The sequence below is a fragment of the Solanum dulcamara genome, chromosome 6 (genome assembly GCF_947179165.1).
Source record: "Solanum dulcamara chromosome 6, daSolDulc1.2, whole genome shotgun sequence".
NCBI lineage: Eukaryota > Viridiplantae > Streptophyta > Magnoliopsida > Solanales > Solanaceae > Solanum > Solanum dulcamara.
Window position 1 is genome coordinate 62924891 of NC_077242.1, and position 22330 is coordinate 62947220.

General features: G+C 36.5%; 1 protein-coding gene across 2 annotated transcripts; it reads right to left on the bottom strand.

Moving 5' to 3' along the window:
- Positions 1 to 13: 13 nt before the first annotated feature.
- Positions 14 to 21235, bottom strand: LOC129891252 (galacturonokinase). Of its 2 annotated transcripts, none has more exons than XM_055966542.1 (14): positions 21104 to 21235; positions 19967 to 20080; positions 19600 to 19671; positions 12548 to 12591; positions 12001 to 12154; positions 8051 to 8116; positions 7658 to 7737; positions 2314 to 2413; positions 1681 to 1904; positions 1256 to 1296; positions 1143 to 1171; positions 930 to 999; positions 745 to 834; positions 14 to 623 (listed from the first exon to the last, which is right to left on the bottom strand). In XM_055966542.1, the coding sequence occupies exons 1-14, from the start codon at positions 21140 to 21142 to the stop codon at positions 367 to 369; spliced, it is 1380 nt and encodes a 459-aa protein (XP_055822517.1). In that variant the 5' UTR covers positions 21143 to 21235; the 3' UTR covers positions 14 to 366. The 2 variants fall into 2 exon arrangements, with proteins under 2 accessions (XP_055822517.1, XP_055822518.1); XM_055966543.1 differs by having other exon boundaries at positions 1681 to 1856; positions 21104 to 21232.
- Between the last annotated feature and the right edge of the window lie 1095 nt (positions 21236 to 22330).

Consider the following 22330-nt stretch of genomic DNA (forward strand, 5'->3'; position numbering starts at 1 on the left):
GATACCATATATATCCTTAACCAATAAATTCTTCACAAATTAATATTTGGAATATACAAGGATCGTTCTTGCTATGTAGAAATCCTTGATTACATAAAAGAAAAAGTATAACATCTCAAAAAAAGAGAAGAAAAAATTAATTGCGACACATACACTAAAGAAAGTTCCTTTAATCCTTTTCCAATACACTTTATTGATGGAATGCTTCTCCAGCATCCAATTTAATACACACGAAGTCAATGTGGAATATGAAATAATAGGAAGCGCCCAAAGGGTACAAAAATACAAACAATCTGAAAAGAATAGATGAAAAAAATGAGATATCGTGGAGCTACAAATATGAACGTGAGTACGTAACTCGTTTAGCTAACTGAAAGTGTTGATCACGCGTGCAGAGTCACTTGCATCACATATCAATACAGCCGGTCCTTGGTTGAGATGGCTTGCTAACTCTGGCTGGAGTTTACAGTACTCATTCTCGACAAAATTTGCAGCTTCTTCTGCTTTATCTGCTTCTACAAATGCAAGACAGCAGCCTCGGAATCCTGCACCACTGAACCTTGTCCCAAGAACACCAGGTGCCTTCAGAAGAACTTGATATAGCTGTATAAGTGGTTCACAACCTGAAATCATTGAAGTGAAGTGCAAGATTTGTTTATTCTTTGTGCTCAACATAAATTATCAAGAAAGCTATATATCGAAAACAATGAAATTAAGATATCAAGTAAGAAAATTAACACTTACCACACTCATAGTTTTGAATAGAACTTAGACCAGATGCCGTAATAAGCTCTCCGAATTCTTTAAGGTTTCCGGAAGCCCAAGCCTCAAGTCCTAAAACAGACCACACATGATGTTTAGTTATGAATGGACTTGTCCTAAAGCTAAACATAAAAATAAAAGGAGTAAACATCTGTAAAGAATTATACCTTTCATAACTCTTTCATTTTCGGAGAAATAATGCTCTGCTCGTTTAGCTAGGTTGGCTTCTAATTTGCTCTGACAAGAAAATTCCAAATACATGGTATAAATACAATTGATCCATATAAATGAGAAGAAGAGTTTCACAAATATGTCACAAACGACATTTCTATAATGATGGTTGAGTAATTAAACAACCAATATTTACTTGTGGATTTTACCTTGTGGGCTTCAAAAACTTCTGGTGTAACTGCATAAACAACAGATTTGTTATCGACATCATCATTAAAGATGCATCACTATTTCAATGACAAACGCAGGCCAAGTATCCTACCGTTTGATAGAACAGGTTCCATCTCTTCATTCCCCGAAGCTCTAGAAGGTCAAAGTTAGAGTCAGAAGAAGAAAAAAATACCCTTAAGTCCCAGAAATGAGAGCTTTCATATTAAATCAATTAGATCTCATCGAAACTTCATCATGCTTCAATTGCATTCCGAAAATTCAATAAGATTTCAGGAAAGTCAAGAAGAAGGCTTGAAATTCAATCATTAAAGAATGTTCATTCTTTTGGTACATTTCCTTCAGGATTTAAATATAACATATTTTTCTTAATGGAGAGTGGCCTACATCTAGGATTTACTGTTCCAAGTCTTAGTATTCAATCAAATAACGGGCATGCATTCCATGACCATAACTTGAAAAAAGAAAAAAAAATTGTCATTCCAGGACGCAAGCTTCAATAGTAGGAAATTATCTTACTGCAACAGAATTTGTGCAGCCTCTTGACACTCTGCAACTCGCCGATTATATCCGGGATTTGTTGTCAATGCCTGTTTAAGACCTGAAAAGGCCAGCAATATCTTGTATGCATTACCTAACTCTCCTTCATGATTATTTTGCACCGTTGGCGGGTGTATCAGTTTGTGTTTTATGGTCTGCACATGTGGTCTATAATTGTCAGAGTTTTCCAGAGAACACAAAATCTGTATCAGAAGAAAACAACAAAAGATGCCATAATTTAAAACTGAAATCGTAACAAGCGAAAAGTTGGAGCAAAATGACATAAACGACAAAGCAAACCAACTCATTATGCAGTTTTGAATACTAACAAACTATTTCTACTTCTATGGCCAATTTTTAAATTTTCCTCTTTTCTTTCTTGCACATAGTTATGCTTGCTTACAGTTCCTATGTTTAATTATTTTGGGAGTGACGTCTAAACCCCTTTTAGACATCTCAAGAATATCGCAAGTTAAATGAGGAAGAGAAAGTATCAACAAACAAAAATTCAAGGGCAGGAAGAGCTTTCTAACGACTTCTTCTCAGAACTCAATTAACATAAAAGATTATTTGATAAGTCAACCACTTATTGTGTGGAATAAAACGCATCACCTTGCAGTTCATGAAGGTCAAACAGCCACAGCTTGATAACAATATTGCAGACTGATCCAATATCCCATTTTTCAGACCTAAATATTCGTTCTCAATCAGCCTGCACACAACAAAAGTAACAAGAGATTCATACCAAAATAATGTCAAGAAGTGAACAAGTAGGATCCAGAGCATGTTTACATAAAAAGATATACAGAAACCTAAACATACAAATTAAGCATTTTCCTCTAATTTTTGGGTCTTCTCTAATAAAAACTTATCAAATAAAGTGATGCATTAAGGGTCTATTTGGAAACCCACCCGGTAATTGGAATTGGTGTAATTACTAGGGTAGTAATTATCAGACTAGTAACTACATAACTTAGAGCCAGTTTGGATTGACTTTTGACTTTTGACTTATAAGCCAAAGTCATAAGTTAGAAATTCTAACTTATGACTTTTGGCTTATTTTTACCATTTTAACTTAAAACTAAGTGCTTATATGCACTTTTTTAATACCCAAACACTCTAAAAGTGCTTATAAGTTGTTTTTCTTAAAAACAGTTTAAATAAGCCAATCCAAATAGGCTCTTAGTAATTACAATGACCTGTTTGTTTGCCACAATGTAATTATAAGTTTACCGTTTGGTTGCACAAGTGTAATCACAAGGTTATATTAAATTTTAAAAATAAAAGTTAATTATCTAAAATTAAAAATTTATATTAGACAAATAAGGGCCGTTATAAATGATATTAAATTAAATATTTAAGATATATATTATCTTTTGAAATATATTAATCAATAAACCTACGTTCTTAACTAATATTATAAAAAATAATTGATTTATATTTTTTAAATTAGTATATTTTAATTACATTAATCATACAAACAAAAAATAGGAGATTTCATGTTTGACAAAAATATTAATATTACAAATATAATTTCATAAAAATTATTTTTATAAACATTTGATAAAAAGATAATCTATCAAGTCTAACTAAAAGATAAATGGCTTACAATGTGAAATATCAAGTCAATACTACTAAAACAAATGAAACTGAATATAACATAAGTTCTAAATTCAAAACAAAAAATTTAACATAATATTGCTCTTATGTCAAATTTCAACATAACGTACATAAATATGATTTAAAAGAAAAAAAACGTAAGGATTGCAAGGGGACAAGAATACTAAATTCTTCCAAAGGATTGCAAATGTTCACAAGAGAGCCAATCATATTGATAAACTGGTGGTGGAAGGTAATGAATTAACAGAAGCAATAGATATCAAGAGGGAGATGATTTCTTTCTACAAGAAGCTGTACTGTGAGAGTTAAAGCTGGAGACCTTCTTAGAACACAAATCCTTGTCCAGTGATCAACAGGGAGGAACAACAAGATTTACAGAAGCCTTTTGAAGAAGAAGAGGTCCTAAAGGGGGGCTCAAGGCTTGTGCTTTAGACAAGGCACAAGGACCTGATGGGTATACTATGGGCTTCTTTATGCTGGAAGATTTTAAAGGAGGATGTGATGGCTACTATCCAGAACATCCACTCACAGGAAGTCTTTGAAAAGAGCCTCAATGCAACTTACATTGCCCTCATCCCAAAGAAGAATGGTGAGAGATTCCAGACCAATCAGTCTGATTGGAAGTGTCTACAAACCGATTTCCAAAATCCTTACATAAAGGTTAAAGAAGGTGATGCCAAAGCTGGTTGACACACAACAAATGACCTTTCTGAAAGGAAGACAAATTACTGTTGCTGTTCTCATTGCAAATGGGTGTCTTGATTCAAAACTGAAAGATAAGATCCCAGGTATAATGATGTAAACTGGACATAGAGAACATGTCAACTGGAAGTATCTGCTTGGAATTTTGCATAGTATGGGCTTTGGGAGGAAGTGGATTTAGATGATGAAGTTCTGCATTAGTACTGTCAGATTCTCAGTATTAATTAATGGTTGTCCTGAAGGTTTCTTTCAGGCAAGCAGAGGATTGAGACAAGGAGACCCACTCTCACCTTTCTTATTTTTGCTAGTCATGGAAGGCTTGAGCAGTATGATTAAAAAAACCCATAGGAATGAATGGATAAGGGCTTTTAATGTGGACAAGGAGATGAATACTAGACTGGAAATCACCCATCTGCAGTATGCAGATGACATTTTGATTTTTTGTGATGCAGAAGACAACCAACTAAAACTTCTGAGGATAATCCTCATACTCTTTGAGTCAGTATCAGGGCTGCACATTAATTGGAGAAAGAGTCACATCTTTCCAATCAATGATGTGGCCAGAATGCAACAGTTGGTGGATATTTTGGGTGGAGAAATAGGACAGCTACCTTCAACATATTTGGGTATGCCTTTGGGAGCCAAAAGCAAATCCAAAGAGATATGGAATGGAATGGAATTGTGGAAAGATGTGAGAAAAGATTGTCTAGGTGGAAATCTCAATATTTATCAAGAGGTGGTAGACTAATGCTGATCAACTCAGTTTAGGATGCATTACCAACTTACTTAATGTCAGTGTTTCACCTTCGTGGAAAGGTGGAAGAAAGAATTGATGTTCTGAGAAGGAACTTTTTGTGGCATAGTGAGAAAGAATATAAAGGTTTCCACCTAGTCAAATGGAAGACCCTGTTACTTTTCAAAAAACATGGAGGACTAGCCATCAGAAACTTAGGAAACAAAACAAATGTCTTCTCATGAAGTGGCTGTGGAGACTTCCCTTAGAAGAACAATGTGGCTGTGGAGACTTCCCTTAGAAGAACAATCTCTATGGGGGAAGGTGATCCAGGACAAATATGGGAAGGAAGGGCCTTGGAAGACTAAGGAAGTGACATCCACATATGGAACAAGTGTTTGGAGATCAACTAGAAACTTATGGCATGGTTTCTATGCAAAAACAAAATTTAATGTGAATAATGGGAGGAAGATTAGTTTTTGGGAAGATAACTGGTTAGGGAATGAGAGTCTCAAACTCATGTTTCCAGATATTCATTACCTGAACCAACATCAAGGGGCTACTCTCCGTGAAGTATGGTCTGAACATGGATGGAACCTCACTTTCAGAAGACTGATGCAAGATTGGGAGATAGAGAGATTAGCTGGATTTTACGGTACACTTGATCATTTCCCAGGTTTTAAGGAAGTAGAAGACACTCTTAAATGGAAATGCCAAAACAAAGTATTGTTCACTGTGAGTTCTGCATATAGAGAGATGAACTAGATGGGATCCCAAGTTAACTTTTTGCCTTGGAAGCTCATATGGAAGGTCAAAATACCATATAAAGTGGCAGTTTTTACTTGGTTGATGGTGAAAAAGGTTGTACTTACACAAGAGAATCTTATGAAGAGGGGAATACAGATGTGCCCAAGATGATGTTTTTGTGAGCAGGTTGCAGCGACAATCAACCATTTGTTCTTATACTGCAAAGTGGTTGGCCAGTTGTGGAATTTGTTTACTAGATTTAGAGGCATGAGCTAACTGTTCTTGAGAGAACATAACAGGCTTTAGAGAGCTGGAATATGAAGGGCAGTGGCAGCACAGACAAGAACAGATGGAGAATTGTCCCACAGTTATTTGGTGGACCATATGGAAAGAAAGGAATTCTAGGAGTTTTGAAAACAAGAGCAGTATCTTACACAAGATTAAAATGAATTGCATTATCACTTTTTGCTATTGGTGTAGTTCGGAGTTTATAGATGATCCTGTGGCAACATTCTACGATCCTTATAAAGATGAAAGAGGATCTAGGGGCAGTTTTTCTTTTCCTTTATCTTTTGCTTCTGATAGACACAACTTGTGGATGTAGGATATGTCGTGAGTTTTTGGATACCAGCTTTAAGCTGATGATTGATATACAAAATGTTACCTTTATTAAAAAAAACGTAAGTCTACAACTTTATTCAACAATGACTACTTTAATTTAAAAATTAGAATACTAACAAAATTATGCTAATGAAAAAAATAAACATAGAACAAAAAACAGATAAAACGAAAAATTGATAATAATAACTTAATGATGAGAAGACACGAAAATATTGAGATGGAAAATTCAAAATGCCTGTCACGGATCTCTTAAACAGGTCAGCTTCTGAAACATTTAACAGGTATCAATTGTTCAAACCTCCTTGGTTTCTTTTAGAGAAGTGATCCCTAGAACCTAATAAATGTTCACCATACTAGTTAAGTTTGCTAAGCAAATGTCCTATGGAAACTCTATAACAGATTTATACCACAACCAAATGAGACCAAACAATTTTCTACATAGAATCTTAAACAATCTTACAAAACTCCGTAATTGTCTAATCTGAAAGCAAAATGAGAATAAAACAAGTGCACAGGCTAATAGGTGCAAATACTACCTCAGACATCACTCATCGTTTTATGTACAGGCTTTAAAACCTCAACAGGTATAGATAAACATTAAAGGAATCTAAAAAGAAAAAGAAAAAAAATAACTAGAAGGCATATGAAACTAAAATTCTTGGCAGATTATCAGCTGCATGTGCAGCAGGCTGACGAATATTAATTTCAGCCCTCCACAAGGTCATTTTAAGCTTAGCCTAATCAGACACTCAAACTTGGCCTCAATTGGTAAGTAAGCACTCCAACTTAGAAAGTGCACATCTAGCCACCTCAGCTTGTCTCCACTATGTTAGTTGAACACTCCAACCTACAAAATGATCATCTATACAGCCTCCAAATTTATGTGTCACGTCAGCATCGGGTGTCCACGAGACACAATGGGGACGAGTTGAAGTGTTCAGTTGCCAGTTGAGATGTCTAGATGTGCCCTCTCAAAGTTGGAGTGCTTACTTGCCAACTGAGGCCAAGTTTGAGGGTCCGTTTATGTGTTATGCCTTTAAACTTTAGCATCGAACTTCCACCACACTGCTTAGAATGGGCAACTACCTGAAAACTACACTTAAGAGTGACACTCAAAAGCAATTTCAAAATGTGTAGAGAGTGAGGAAATATCTCAAGAAAGAAACTATACATAAGCAACTTCTAAACATGAAAATCCCACCATGTATATGTTGGTAGTAACTGAATAGTTCATTATCCGAATTTGTCAAAATATTCATATTAAGTATTTCATTGTCCATATTCAAAGAAACCTTGATAGTTGAGACAGATAAAAGAAGTGGATATATTTTTTCCGGAGGTAATGACCCTACACAGACAAGTGATAATGCTCCTATTCTAACACAAGTAATATGCAGCTCTCTCTTCTCTTTTTCTAAAACCTCAGAATAATTATCAACAGATCAAAGTCACAAACTAAATAGGAAAGGAAGCACCAGGTATCTTAAACAAACTAGCTAGCAACAAAGACGAGACCACTGACAAGTAACATACCTATCATATTCAATATTTTCTGTCGGGCTCACTTCAAGACCATTCGCACTTTCAAAAGCCAACAGATATGCAATACCAACCTGTTAAGCATGATAATTGTTAAATGAAACTCCAGAAGCCAAATGAAAAGCGATACTGAATAGGATATCAAAGACACTCTAAGGAACAGATATTACTTTAAGAAAAGAACAAAGATGCAAATCAAATCTCCTAAAAGATACGAGTGAACAGTGAGATCTCTTTTCCTCAAGGATGCAACAGCAAGAAAGGCCTTACAGGGTCTAGAGAAATAACTCCACCAGATCACAGGAACTTCGCTAAAATTGAAAAATAGGAACTACATTTCTTGATAGTCCAACTAATTGAAAGGCAGTGATGGAAAAAACAACTTACTGCGGCAGAAGAGCTGAGACCTGAACTGTCAAGACCCTCAGAACCACAGATAAACCCAGTGATACCCTGCGGAAAAATGTTTCCAAGAAGAATGGTATAAATGAAAGATATGATGCACACTAAGGTTAAAGATTTCAAATAGAAGGACCATGCTAAATAATACAGATCAAGTGACTGAGAATAAATTAGTGCACGTAATGAAACAGTTCTTTTGACAGAAGAATTTATCCAAGAGTAGAACCACGGAATTGAACTTAGAAATCACACATTGTGATCAGTGGAAATAACGATACACACTATTGGCTCAAGAAAAGATGAAGGATGAAAGCAGTCAACCAACAACAACAACAACAACAACCCAATGAAATCCCACAACGTGGGGTCCGGGGAGGGTAAAGTGTACGCAGATCTTACTCCTACCAAGGTAGGACGACTGTTTCCGAAAGACCCTCGGCTCAATAAAAGCATAAAAAGAGGTCAACTAAGGCTAAGAAATTCAAAGCGATATGAGAAAGCAAATAACGAAAGCGACACAGATAAAATAGAGTAATCAAAGTACAGATAGTAATAGATAATAACAGAAATCAGAGCACAAGAAATTGTAATGCGCTTACTAATAAGGAAGAATAACGAGACTATGCACTAGCCTTCTCCCCTAATGTGGGTCCTCCACACCCTCCTATCTAAGGTCATGTCCTCGGTAAGCTGTAACTGCGCCATGTCCTGTCTAATCACCTCTCCCCAATATTTCTTCGGCCTACTCCTACCTCTTCTGAAACCATCCATGGCCAACCTCTCACACCTCCGCACTGGGGCATCTTTGTCTCTCCTCTTCACATGTCCAAACCATCTCAGTCGCATTTCCTGCATCTTGTCTTCCACCGAGGCCACTCCCACCTTGTCCCGAATAGCATCATTTCTAATCCTGTCGCTCCTAGTGTGCCCACACATCCATATCAACATTCTCATCTCGAAAACTTTCATCTTTTGAACGTGAGAGATCTTAACTGGCCAACACTCCGCCCCATATAACATAGCCAGTCTAACCACCACTTTGTAGAACTTGCCCTTAAGTTGTGGTGGCACCTTCTTGTCACATAGCACTCCGAAAGCGAGCCTCCATTTCATCCACCCTGCCCCAATACGATGTGTGACATCATCGTCAATCTCTCCGCTGTCTTGTATGATAGACCCAAGATACTTGAAACTACTTTTCTTTTGGATGGACTAGGCACCAAGCCTAACTTCCACGCCAACCTCCTGAGGTGTCTCACTGAACTTGCACTCTAAGTACTCTGTCTTGGTCCTACTCAGCTTAAACCATTTAGACTCCAAGGTATGTCTCCAATCCTCCAACTTAGCGTTAACTCTGCTATGAGTCTCATCGATTAGGACTATGTCGTCCGTGAAAAGCATACACCATGGCACCTCACCTTGAATTTGTCGCGTCAATCCATCCATCACCAAGGCAAATAAAAACGGACTAAGAGCTGATCCTTGATGCAACCCCATCACAACTGGGAATTGCTCTGAGTCCCCTCCTACTGTCCTTATCCTGGTTTTGGCTCCCTCATACATGTCCTTAATCACCCTAATGTACGCCACAGGTACACTTTAGCCTCCAAACATCTCCATAGTATCTCTCTTGGAACTTTATCGTTAGCCTTTTCTAGGTCGATGAATACCATATGTAAGTCCCTCTTCCTCTCCCTATACTGCTCCACCAGTCTCCTCATAAGATGAATGGCTTCTATAGTTGAGCGTCCTGGCATAAATCCGAACTGGTTCTCTGAAATAGACACGCCTCTCCTCACCCTCCTCTCCACCACTCTTTTCCACACTTTCATAATATGGCTTAGTAGCTTGATACCTCTATAGTTGTTGCAACTCTGGATATACCCCTTGTTTTTGTATAGAGGGATCATTACGCTCGACCTCCATTCTTCGGGCATCGTTGCCATCTTAAAGATGACATTAAATAACCTAGTCAGCTACTCCAAACCTACTGAGCTCGCGCTCTTCCAAAATTCCCCAGGAATCTCGTCAGGTTCGGTCGCTCTTCCCCAGCGCATCCTACGAACAACACCCTTAACCTCCTCAACCTTAATACTCCTGCAATACCCAAAATTGTGACGCCTCCTTGTATGTTCCAAATCTCCCAACCGAAAAGCAGTCAACCGTGTTAAGAAAATGGATCTTTGGGTCTAACTCAAACTTAAAAGCTTTGATCATAAGGTGAGGATCGCAAAAAAACAAATAAGGAGATAACAACTAATTCCCTCAACCATTGTGGGGCACATAACACTCCGGCACACTTAGGACAAAACATCTGAAGTGTGGACAACATAACATGGGCCCAACATTAAACCAAGAATAGGGCTAGGTTTATCTCTGGTACAATGTAAAGAAAATTTACCTTGGTCTAACTCAATTGCAAAGCTTACTCATGAGATGAGGATTTCCCAAGATCAAATAAGGAGACAACAACCCACTTACTCAACCAATATGAGACACAACACCCTATCCCGTGCCATGCCGAGGACTGGAAATCTCAAAATGTGAACAACATCACAAAGGGGCCTAACATTACATATACTAAGAAAAAGAATAGGTCTGGGTCTAATACTATGTTAGGAAAATAATCTTTTCATCCTAACTCAACCTAAAAAACTAGCTCATGAGTTGAGAATTGTCTAAGTTCAAATCTTCAAAGTCCTTTCAAAAATAGGCCGGGCCTTCTTCTTTACCACTTAGAAGCCATGCGACTGCTTTCTGGCCTCGTTTAAATTATCATTATTTTTATTGCTGGATGTGCATCCTTCTTACAAATTTGGTTCCCATTCACGCGTTGGCTTCCACTTCCTATTTCCAACTCTTTCCATGCGTGCAAATATGGTAATATTTCCATATTGACTTCTTGTTCCTTGATCCATGTGATTAGTTGTAATCCCAATTCCTCAAGAAATCCTTCATGCACTTGGAACTTGCTCTGCGCCTGATCAACAGTCTTCTCCAGTCTACTGTGAAGGACCTGATTCCTTCACTTCTTGCAGTGTGCTTCCATAATCAGCTCTTGCAGTAGACATGTTAAGGAACTGGTTCTTCAGTAGTCATATGTCATAAACACTACTAGTCCTTATTTGAGACATGTTTAGTATCTAGTTCTTGCATCATGTTTGTTATGTTTGCTAATCATCAAAACTTCATATGTAGCATAGCTCATAGCTCAACATTTTCTTATTGAAAATCTTTAGCTTACCTTTGTGAAAACCAAATGGGAACAACCAGAAGCATCATCTTCTGGTTACCAGTACTCAAACAATTTGCAGATGAATGGTGACTGATAACCATTTTCAAATAATAATGAATGGGCTCCCTGTTGGACAGGATTAGACAGAAAAAGGGAGATTTAATTTTATAGCTCTTTACAAACTTGTTTCTACTTTTATGTCTTTTTTACAAGAGATCTTCATTTTTACACATAAGAGATCTGAAAAAGGTCATTTTCTTCTATTCAATTTAGTGCTCATAAGAGATCATTCCCACCAGAACAAAATTGTAGAAACAATCATTTCAGTACATAGGATAAATAAGAAGTGAAAGATGGATAAGGAGCTAAAATATATATTAATGAGCTAGAAGTCAACCTATGGAATGTAAAATTTTAGAGTTCAACATCTAGAAATAGGCAGCCGCAATTCACAGAATAAGAATCTGCAAGTTGATTGAATATAATTGACTCACTTTAATTTACAATAAATGGAAAATACTCAGATTTGGAGCAAGTACGGCGCTTAAACAGAAATTGTAAAGAAGCTACCACCCATTCTTCTCTTAAATGTGAAAGAACTTTATTGTAAATCTTGATAACATATAAGGAATCAATTGGTTTGGTAAACCAAGCATATCATGTATGTCTATCAACCAGAGGCAAAAGAAATCTTACTAACCGTTTTCAGATTATTTCCTCTGCTCTGCAGGGCATATATTGCTCCTCTAGCATAGTTACCCCATTTGCATTCTTCCCGAGGTGTGGATGAGTCCATTTGTTCAGTTAAACCATTTGTATTGTACATATGCTTAGGAAGTTGAACTTCATCTACTCTGTGAAATTAAAAGATGTGAGGCATAAATTCCTGTCTGAATCAAAATTTGAATTTTTAATAAATTTTGGAATTGATTACATTAGGAGCTTTTTGCAGGATTTACACTGTTGAATACATGAAACTATCATCCCCTATTGTTTATGAAAGGGCTAAAACTAATTCATACAAGGTAAAAGTAGAGCATCAAAAGGTTAAGTGCATAAAACAGTGATGGGATTCTCCACATTGTAAAAGACTGCTACAAATCAATGAACATGAGATCGTAAATTCACGATCCAGCAGCAGCAAAAACTTATTTACGTGGCTCCAAACGGAGATTTTTTTAATGCAATTATAGATATCCCAGTAGTTATATGCTAGTATGAACATGCCTAAAATCAGCATTATATACCTGAACCAAACTTCTCCTTCAAATTGCCCAGATTGCAATGTAACCTACAAAATTGAAGTTTTAGTAGAAAATGAGTAGGAAGTAGAATAAAAAGAAAATGACTAGAGTTTAGTAAATATTCCATAAACTCAATCGCTCTTAAGCAGAGAAGGGATGATAGTGGAGCAGAGAAGTACAAATGCTGCTTCAACTTCCAGTGTTTACTAGCCAGAGTTCTCCAGTTCGACAAAGTAAAAGCAACACAGTCAACAGAATTTCAGTGTTGAAAAAGACAGATATGAACATCAAGGTGGACGTGAGTAATGACTTCTATCCTATAACTACATCTATTTATTTGTGTCTCAGTTGCAGCTTCCCAGCTAAAAGATCCATTTCATAGCAACACTGTTAGCATCCCCTTAGTCTGCCAAGGGTTTACCATTTACACATGGAAATTATTAAAAATCAGAGAAATAGATGACTCCAGCTTATCTGTTAGTTATATTTCGTATTTCTTAATTTGTAGCTGTCCTTTGCAATAGGGAGGTTATCCCTCTGCTTTCTCATTCCAGTAATATTAGGAAGTTATTTTCTTGTTTTTAAGTGGTTAATCCATCAGTGTTGTATCTAAAGTTATTTGAATTCAATAAAATGTATGCACTCTAGTTTTTTAGTTCAACTCAAGAAATTGCTGGTTCTCTCTTCACAAACCAGTACCATAGGTCACATAAAGAAAACCCAGACTTCTCATTTATTCCACGTTGACTCTTATTTTGTCTTGTAGTGTCCCAAAACCAAATCCATAACAAGGGACCATAACAAATTGGTATGAGAGCTGGGAGTTATGGGAGTCCAAGTCCAGCAAAAATTGGCACAGTTGGTGAACTTGTACCAAGAAGAACGTGCAACCAATTTAGCCAGATAGGAAGCCATAAACGCTCACTTGGATGCACTTACAAAAAATTTAGCAAATTCGAAGGCCGATTCTGACTTAATTGAAAATATCCATCATAATTGAAGTTGGAAGGGTAAACTAAGTGGCATGAGGGTCAGGATCAGCAACCGGGGAAAGCTCCATCATGCCTAAACATACAAAGTTGGATTTTCCATGATTTTACTGGCCAGGAGGATCCTGAAGGATGGTTGAACAGGTACAACCAATGCTTTAGACACCAACAAACTCCAGAAGAAAAAAGGTTGGACTTATTTCTTTTCATTTGGAAGGGAATACAACTCTGGTTCCTTCAACTAAAGACAAATATAGCTCCATCCTCCTGGGATGAATTCAGACGTTAATGTAACTTTCATTTTGGGCCACCAATCATAATTCAGAAGTTGGGAGAATTGGCTAGGTTATGCCACAGATCGGGTCTAACGCAGATTATCACGAATATTATTCTTGTTCATGAGACTATAGAGGCATGACTTGATTTGTCTACCTGATCGATAAGATAAGAGGGATTTGTTTATCTTCTAACTATTCCCCAAAGATTTATTTCTTTAAATGTACCGAATAATGAATTATTCAAGCATATGATTTGTGGATTAGCAGATTATCTAGGAAAATTTGAGGAACTGGTTCACGGGCCCATACCATCACACCCTCGCAAAAAATTAACTTTATATGAGTTGTCTTGCTGACTATAAGGCAACTGAGGTAGAGTTGCATGATCCTCCAGAGCTACTGTTATGAGTATATCCCGGCTTTAGGTACACAGGGGACAACTCCTTCATCTGCAATTGTCAGATTCCCATAGATAAAAAAAATAATAGATTTCTCACCTCAACAATGCATCAGATTTGTGAAATTGACCAGAACTGAGATGGTGGAAAGCCGGCTCAAGGGACTCTGTTTCAACTGTGACAAACCATTCACTCAGGGCCATCAGTGCGAGAAATTATTCTTAATTGACTCGTAGAGGAAGAGGAGGAGAATCTGTCAAATAAGAGTCAAATCCTAGTACAGACAACCTCAAATTTCTTTAAAATCCATCATATGTATCACAACCCCACAAAATATGCACTTTCAAGGCAAATTGAAAGGAAATTTAGTGATATCATTGGTTGATTCTAGAAGTACCCATAGCTTTGTGGACTCTAAGCTTGTGTCACAGTTCAATTTTCAAGTCAAGAGGCAAGATGGGTTAAGGATAGTGGTGGGAAATGGAGAACGGGTCAGAAATCTGGGACAATGCAAGGAAGTTCCGCTATGGTTTGGTAATCATGCTTTTCTTATTGACTTATATGCTCTCAGTTTAAGTGGCTTTGATGTGGTTCTAGGTGTCAATTGTCTTAAGAACTTGGGACCCATTTATGGGATTTCAGAGACACGTGGATGTCATTCTTTACAAACATGGGCAGATCTAGGTGGACCGAAGTTGGAAAAAAAGGGGAAAATTTCTCTGTGCATATAGGGTTAAATTTTTGTTGTGTATATATTTGATATTAAATACCCTTGACACAAACCAAAAGCTTAGCTCAGCGGTAAAGGGGGTTCAAATTCTCTTAGACGACGTAGATTCAATTCCCGCTAGCCCAAGTTTCTAATATTTTTAGCTCTTTGCACGTTTGTCTTTAAATATTTTTGAATTCCCTTGAGAAATATACTGTCTCCTCCATGCTCAAGAAGCAAACATCCATGCTATGATGTTTGACAAGGATAACGAGGAAGAACTGAATTTTCTTTTGCAGGATTTTTCTTGCATTTCTCATGAACCGTTAGCCTTCCACCTAGACGTGGTTGTGACCGTAAATTGTTCTAGAACTAGGGACAACCCATTGAGGTTCGTCCAATCGATTTACACAATTAAAAACATGAAATTGGACAACAATATTCAGAGATGTTGAAGCAAGGAATAATTCAGCCAAGCCAGTCTCCCTTCTCTTCTCCGGTGCTTCTTGTTCCTTAATCCGATGGTTCCTAGCATATGTGCATCAACTATTGCGACTTGAATGTAAACACAATCCAAGGAAAATTTCCTTTTCCAGTAACGAGGAACTGCTTGGGGCTAAATATTTCTCTAAATTAAAGTTATGCCTATGTTACTATCAAAATCGAACGAGGGAGGATGATGTGCAGATAATTGTCTTCTGTAAACACCATGGGGATTTTGAGTTTCTGATATGTCCTTTGGCTTAATCAATTTTCCATCTACCTGGTATTTAAGCTTCACTTAAGAAAACTTATATTGGTGCTTTTCAATGATATTCTAGTGTACAGCTAAACATAGGTAGAACACATGTATCATTTGCGAGTTGTATTCAAATTACTCCCAGATCACCATCTTTTCTTGAAACAATCAAAGCGTTCATTTCCCAAACTCAAATTGCTTATTTTGGGCCACCTCATCACATCTGATGGAGTGTGTGCAGATGCTGGCAAAATTTCAGCCATTATTGAATGGCCCAAACCTCCAACTCTTAAGCGGTCGCAAGGCTTCTTAGGCCGCTATTGTAAGTTTGTGCAGAATTATGGATATTTTGCTGCACCATTTCCTTCATATGGACAGATCAATTAACACATGCTTTCGAAAACCTCAAGATTGCCATGACAACTGCACTTGTATTGGAACTTCCAGAATCTAGATTTTTCTCAACGTTCTATTATTGAATGTGATGTTTCAGATCTGGCCATTGGGGTTGTTTTAATACAGAGTAATAAACTCATTGCATTCTTTAGCAGAGTATTGACAAAGCGACACCAGCCGCTAGCGGCCTATGAAAAGGAATTGATAGGTCTTATGATGACTATTCAGCACTGGCGCTCTTATCTATGGGGACAACACTTCATTGTTTGTACTCATCATTACAATTTGAAAATTCTATTGGAGCAAAAAGCTCCCTCCGCGACAAAATCAGGTGGGCAAGTTCTGGGGTACAGATTCTCAGTTGAATACAAGGTTGGTCGTTTCAACACTGTGGCGATGCCTTATCCTGTCGAAATAATGACGAAGCTACGGTTCTTGCATTTCCATGACAAAGTTGAGCCTTTTTGATGATATCAGAAATGAACAAAACTCTCCAGATATCCAACAATTAATATACTCTGCCCACAATGTTACTGCATCAGATTAATGGAATATAAAGAATGGGTTGCTCTTGTATAAACCCAAGATATTCTTGGCTTCAAACTCCTTCCATTCAGACAGTCATGACTTCCTTGCATAACCAGGTACATGAGGAGTACCAAAAAACACTTTTTCGAATTGCAAAAAATTTCCATTGGACGGGTATGAAGCATCATAGTCACGACTTTGTCCATGCTTGTAGTATTTGTCAGTGACACAAAACAGAAACTTTGCAACCTGCCTTCCTTTTCAACCTTTATCAGTACCGGAGCAAATATGGTCAAACATACCATTGGATTTTGTACAAGGCTTGCCTACCTCACGTGGGAAAAATGTCATCTTGGTAGTGGTAGATCATTTCTCTAAATACTGTCACTTGTTGTCAACTTCTCATGTGAAAAATGTAATCTTACAAGTGGTAGACCATTTCTCTAAATATTGCCACTTGTTGCGAATTGCTCATCCGGTTATCCCTACTCTGTTGGAAGTATTGCATGGCTCTTCTTTGAAAATATTTCGAATTACATGGCTTACCAGTAACCATGGTTAGTGCTCATGATGTAACTTTCACAAGTGCCTTTTGGAGAGAACTCTTCCGCCTCAGTGGTACCAAGTTGTGTTTTAGTTCGATGTATCACCTGCAATCTGATGGCCAAACAGAAGCTATCAACCGGAATGTGGAGATGTATCTGAGATCTTTTACTAGTGGACATCCTACCAAATTGATGCACTAGTTATCAAGGGCTGAATATTCGCATAACACCAGTTTTCATACTTCTTTGAAAGCTACACCCTTTGAAGTAGTGTATGGGCGTCCTACACCACATCTTTTATCTTATTATCCTGGAATTTTCAGATTGGATACAGTGGATATAGCTTTACTATAGCTTTACGATCTCGGGATCAGATTTTCTCAACCCTTAAAACAAATTTGTTGCATGCTCAACAAAAAATGAAGGCTACTTTTGATTCCAAACATCGACATGTTGAATTTTGGGTTGGAGATAGAGTTCTATTGAAGTTACAACCATATAGAAAACTTTCTGTAGCTACTCGTTCTCATCAGAAACTGTTGACTAAGTTCTATGGCCGTTTCAGGATTGAGCAGCACATTAGGCCTATGGCTTATAAATTGGAGTTCCCATCGAGTACAAAACTTCATCTGGTTTTTCAGGTCTTTAATTTGAAGCTTTTTCATGAAGTAGACATTCCAGCAGCTGCTACTCTTCATTCGAGTTTTCGCCAGGAGCTTCCTCACCCCAAGCTTTGGCCGTGATTGAACGCCGGGTGGTTCGTAACATACCTGAAGCCTTAATACATTGGCAGCATACTTCTCCATCTGAGGCATCTTGGGAAACTGTTCATTCTATGCAACAATGCTTTCCACACTTCCCGCTTGAGGAAAAAGGTGATTTGAAAAATGGGAGTAATGTTAGCACCCCCTTAGTCTACCAACGGTTTACACATGGAAAATTTAAAAAATCGGAAAAATAGATAACTTCAGTTTATCTGTTAGTTATGTTTTCAATTTCTTGGTATCCGTTGTTTGCGATAGGGAGGTTATTCCTCTACTTTCTCATTCCAGTAATATTAGGAAGTTATTTCTTGTTTTTAGCTGGGTGGTGAATCCACCAGTTTTGTATTTAAAGTTATTTGAATTCAACAAAATGAATGCAGAAAATTATTCCTTCTTTTTAGTACTTCAACTCGACAGGTTCTCTCTTAAAAAACCAACACCATAGGTCGCAAAAGAAGAACTCTTCCCAAACTCCTCATAAACTCTGATTTTGTCTTGCAGCATCCCATAACCAGATCTATAACAGGGGACCGGAACAAACATCTATCACTTGACATGTATGCTCTCATTAAAGCACATCTTGGAGTTTGTACAACTATGTTGATAAGAAATAAGATACGTAGAATTCCAATGCAACAAAAAAATTGGTAGACTAAGGCTTCATTTGTTTGCACTTAATGAAGGTCTTAATCTTAATCATTCAGATCTCAGTCATACAGTTTGTTTGTTTCCAAAGCCTGAATCTTAATGATTCAGGTCTTTATCATTAAGTGGGTTTGTTTTTTTATTTTACAACCACTTAATAGGTATTATGATTTATAACAAAGTCTTAAAATCATTGAGATGATTATTTAAAAATTTCTACAAAGATAACAGTTTACCGCTACTCCATCTACTTTCACCCACCATCCACAACCACCATTTCAGCCACAACTACCATCACTGTCAATCAACACCACCTACCATCCAGAACCACCATCCTCAGCCCAACCAAAACCACCGCTACCGTCAATCACCAAAATCAATAATCATCACCATTAGCCATCATTAGTAATCATCACCACCAACCATTATTACATCCACTAATCACTACTAATAATTATCACCATTAGTCAACATTATATATCGCTAACCTCCTTCATCATTCACCACCGTTATTAATTATCAATATAGTTCCACTATTAATTATCAGCCGCCACCACCAACAACCATGATTAATCACTATTGTCAGCCACTATACCATAAGATTCTACCCACAACCACCATCATCAGTAAACATCATCCAGAATCGACACATACAATCACCATCGTTAGCCATCACCACATCAATTGTCACATAAATTTTTTAAATATTTATTGATATAATATTAAATCAATTTAGTAATTTATTTGAATTTTGTATTTATTATTTTTCAAACAAAGACAATTTTTATACATTCAAATGTTGAAAAAAAAGCAGTCTTAACTATTTAGCATTTAGATCTTAATGCAACATCTTAATATTCAGATGTGTATTCAGATTCAGAAGAGGATTTTGACAAGGATTGTGTGTGACAAGCATCCAGCCTTGTAGATTCAGTACCTTCATAACCAAATTTAGCTAAAACTACAAACATTTAACTTATCTTTCACAACATATGGACAATATAAATGGTATACATTGTTAATACACTAAACAATTTGGCTACAAGACATGAAAACAATCATACCTGGGTGTCATCAGAAGGAACAAAACCCAGTAGTATACCCTTATTGATTGTCATAGCTGAAACAGTTCCACCCTGAGACATGTCGAAGATAACATAATTCCATATAGATCTTGAGTAAAGGTAAAACTGCAAATAATTATACTTAGGTGCCGAGGCTTCAAATAACTGTCCACAAGTTTAGAATTGAGGCAAAGTTGATTGCCTGACTTAAGGCAGATCGTAATATTCATATGCTAATAACTTATTAACATTAGATGTAGAATCCAGTTATGATTACATTGAATCTGAAGACCAACAAGTAGAAATTTTATCCGTCAAGAATTAAGCAAGCACACATAATCAACAACTAGTATTCTAATAAACTTGCCTGATGATCAATGTGAGCGCCCAATGGACAAATCCTGTAAGGTGATACAACCACCCTAACCTCCTGAGCATCTCTATCAGACAATTCGGCAACTTTCTTTCGTATTTTATCCAACTGCAGCAGTTCCAAAATCAGTGGATGTTTTATCTAATCTATTTGAGTTTAGCAACTGTGACTAGTACATGGGGTCAGGGAGATTACAGTGAAACACAATAAATCTATTGGTTCTGAAATTACAAATGCTCAATAAATCCTTTGCAAAATTAATATCAGACAAGAATATCGGGAGATTGAGTATCACAAACTCTGATGAATAGTGCAGAACTACATCCAATATTTGGAGCTGAGTCAACTAGCTAAGATTTTACTTTCCCACTTTTCGGTCTCTCTCAAATACAGGCGCATCAAATTTAATTACTATTAGATGCATGGCAGCACGAAGATATTTGCACTTGGTTAATATGGAATAATATTCCTATAATTTACATTCCTCTAACCATACATAACATTTTACTAGTGACTCTTCTTGTGCACAGGGGCATAGCTACATTAACCTAGGGACCAGGGTGGTCACTCAAACACCCTTCATCCAAAAATTATATTGTGCATATAGAAAATAACACTGTTTCTATAGGTCAAAAACAACTTTTGTAGAGATATATACTAAAATTTTGAACACCCTTGGCAAAATTCCTAGCTTCGCCACCGCTTGTGCGGAAGCTTCTTCCTTTCTAAATACAGCAGCCTTTGAGAAAAACTGCTCAAGCAGAACTCAGACACAGGGCAAAAAGGGTATATATAGTAGATGTTGAACCCTTCGACTTCTTCAAACTTTGAAACCCTTAAATGAAAATCTTAGCTCCGACACTGGTCAATATAGGCATAAAATCATGATACAAGGAGTTGGGACAAAATCAAACACACTTGTAGCAATACAACACTATTAATTTACATACATAACCCTCAGCTCTGGAAAAGACAATGTGGTTTGAATTGTTTATTTGGCATCAATAATAGTAAATTGTGAAACATCATTTGGAATTAAGATTACAAATCAAATCAACAACACCCATCAAAGAAAGATCCACAATGCAATAAAAAATAACAAGAATTGAAGTGTAAAAATGAGAACTTTACCTCTGATTCAGAAGGCCAATGACCAGAAAAAACACCCATTTTTCTTCTTTTTTATTTTTGAAATATTTGTGGAAGAATGTTAATCTGAGAGCTTTGTTGAAGAGTTTTGCTTTATATTTAAGAAATAATAATAATAATAATAATAATAATAATAATAATAATGAAGAGGAGGTTAAAGAAAAGAAATTTGCGGGAATAATTGTTGTCGGTTGAAAGGTCGTTTCCCTTGATTTGGTTCAATCTTTGGAGTTTGTCACTTGGCATAAATGGCAAATCATATCTTACCATTTTTAAAAAGATTTTTCTTTTATTATAAGTATTATTCAAAAGATTAAATTGAAGGCTACACTGGTTTATCTCCATGCAAGGAAAAGTGGTGTCTGTTAAACTGTCAATCCCGCAATCTATGCTTACAAATTTTAACTTCACACAAAAAAAAGAACAGTAATTTTTCCTCCCATTTTAGAATATGAATATCTCTTTCCCTTATCTTAACTCTTAAGTACCCTTTATTTTGACATTTATGGGTAGGGTTGGGTGTTCTGGTCCTTCGAATTAAATATGAAAATTTTAAATTGAAGAAATTACCATCTAAATAAGTTTAGATTGACTTTTTAAAGTTCGATTTCAAATTAATTGATTTAGATATTATAAATTTTTGATTTTGGCTTTTGAACTCTTAAAAGTAGGCTTATTAGGAAGGATAATAATGGCGAGTAAAGTACCTCGATTTTACCACAAGTGAAGTGACAAATCATTTATTGTTTTCATATTAATTGTCAACTCTAGAAGAAACATAATTCATAGGGTTAATTCAAAATGGGTGGGATACTATTGAACTTTTGAACTTATTAGTATTGGGCATATGGATAGATCCAAAACCGTTAAAATTAAAATCTTAAATCAATATGGAATCCAAAAATTCCGATCGAATATCTATAAAGTCCAAATTTTGAATTGGCCTAAATTATGCTCATTCCTATTTATGGGTCTTTAGGTTCAGAAGTAAATTAGGCAAGAATTAGTAATGTAATGATTATAATACATAGAGTAATAATATAAAAATTATAAAGTGGATATTTTGTTATGAGTGTTTTACAAAAATTACAAGTGTCAAAGTTTGAAAATTGTGTTATTCCAGAGGATAAATAGCCATTATGGATTCTAGCAAATAGCTTTCGAATAGCTTTATCACTCCACAGGACGATTGACTTTTGAGTTGGTTGC

Coding starts and splice junctions, on each gene's coding strand:
- LOC129891252 (XM_055966542.1), bottom strand. CDS start 21,142: ATGGGTGTTTTTTCTGGTCATTGGCCTTCTGAATCAGAG. Junction 12,592..19,599: donor TTCCTTCTGATGACACCCAG/GTATGATTGTTT, acceptor TCAATTTTGTAG/GTTACATTGCAATCTGGGCA. Junction 7,738..8,050: donor GTCTCAGCTCTTCTGCCGCA/GTAAGTTGTTTT, acceptor CATGCTTAACAG/GTTGGTATTGCATATCTGTT.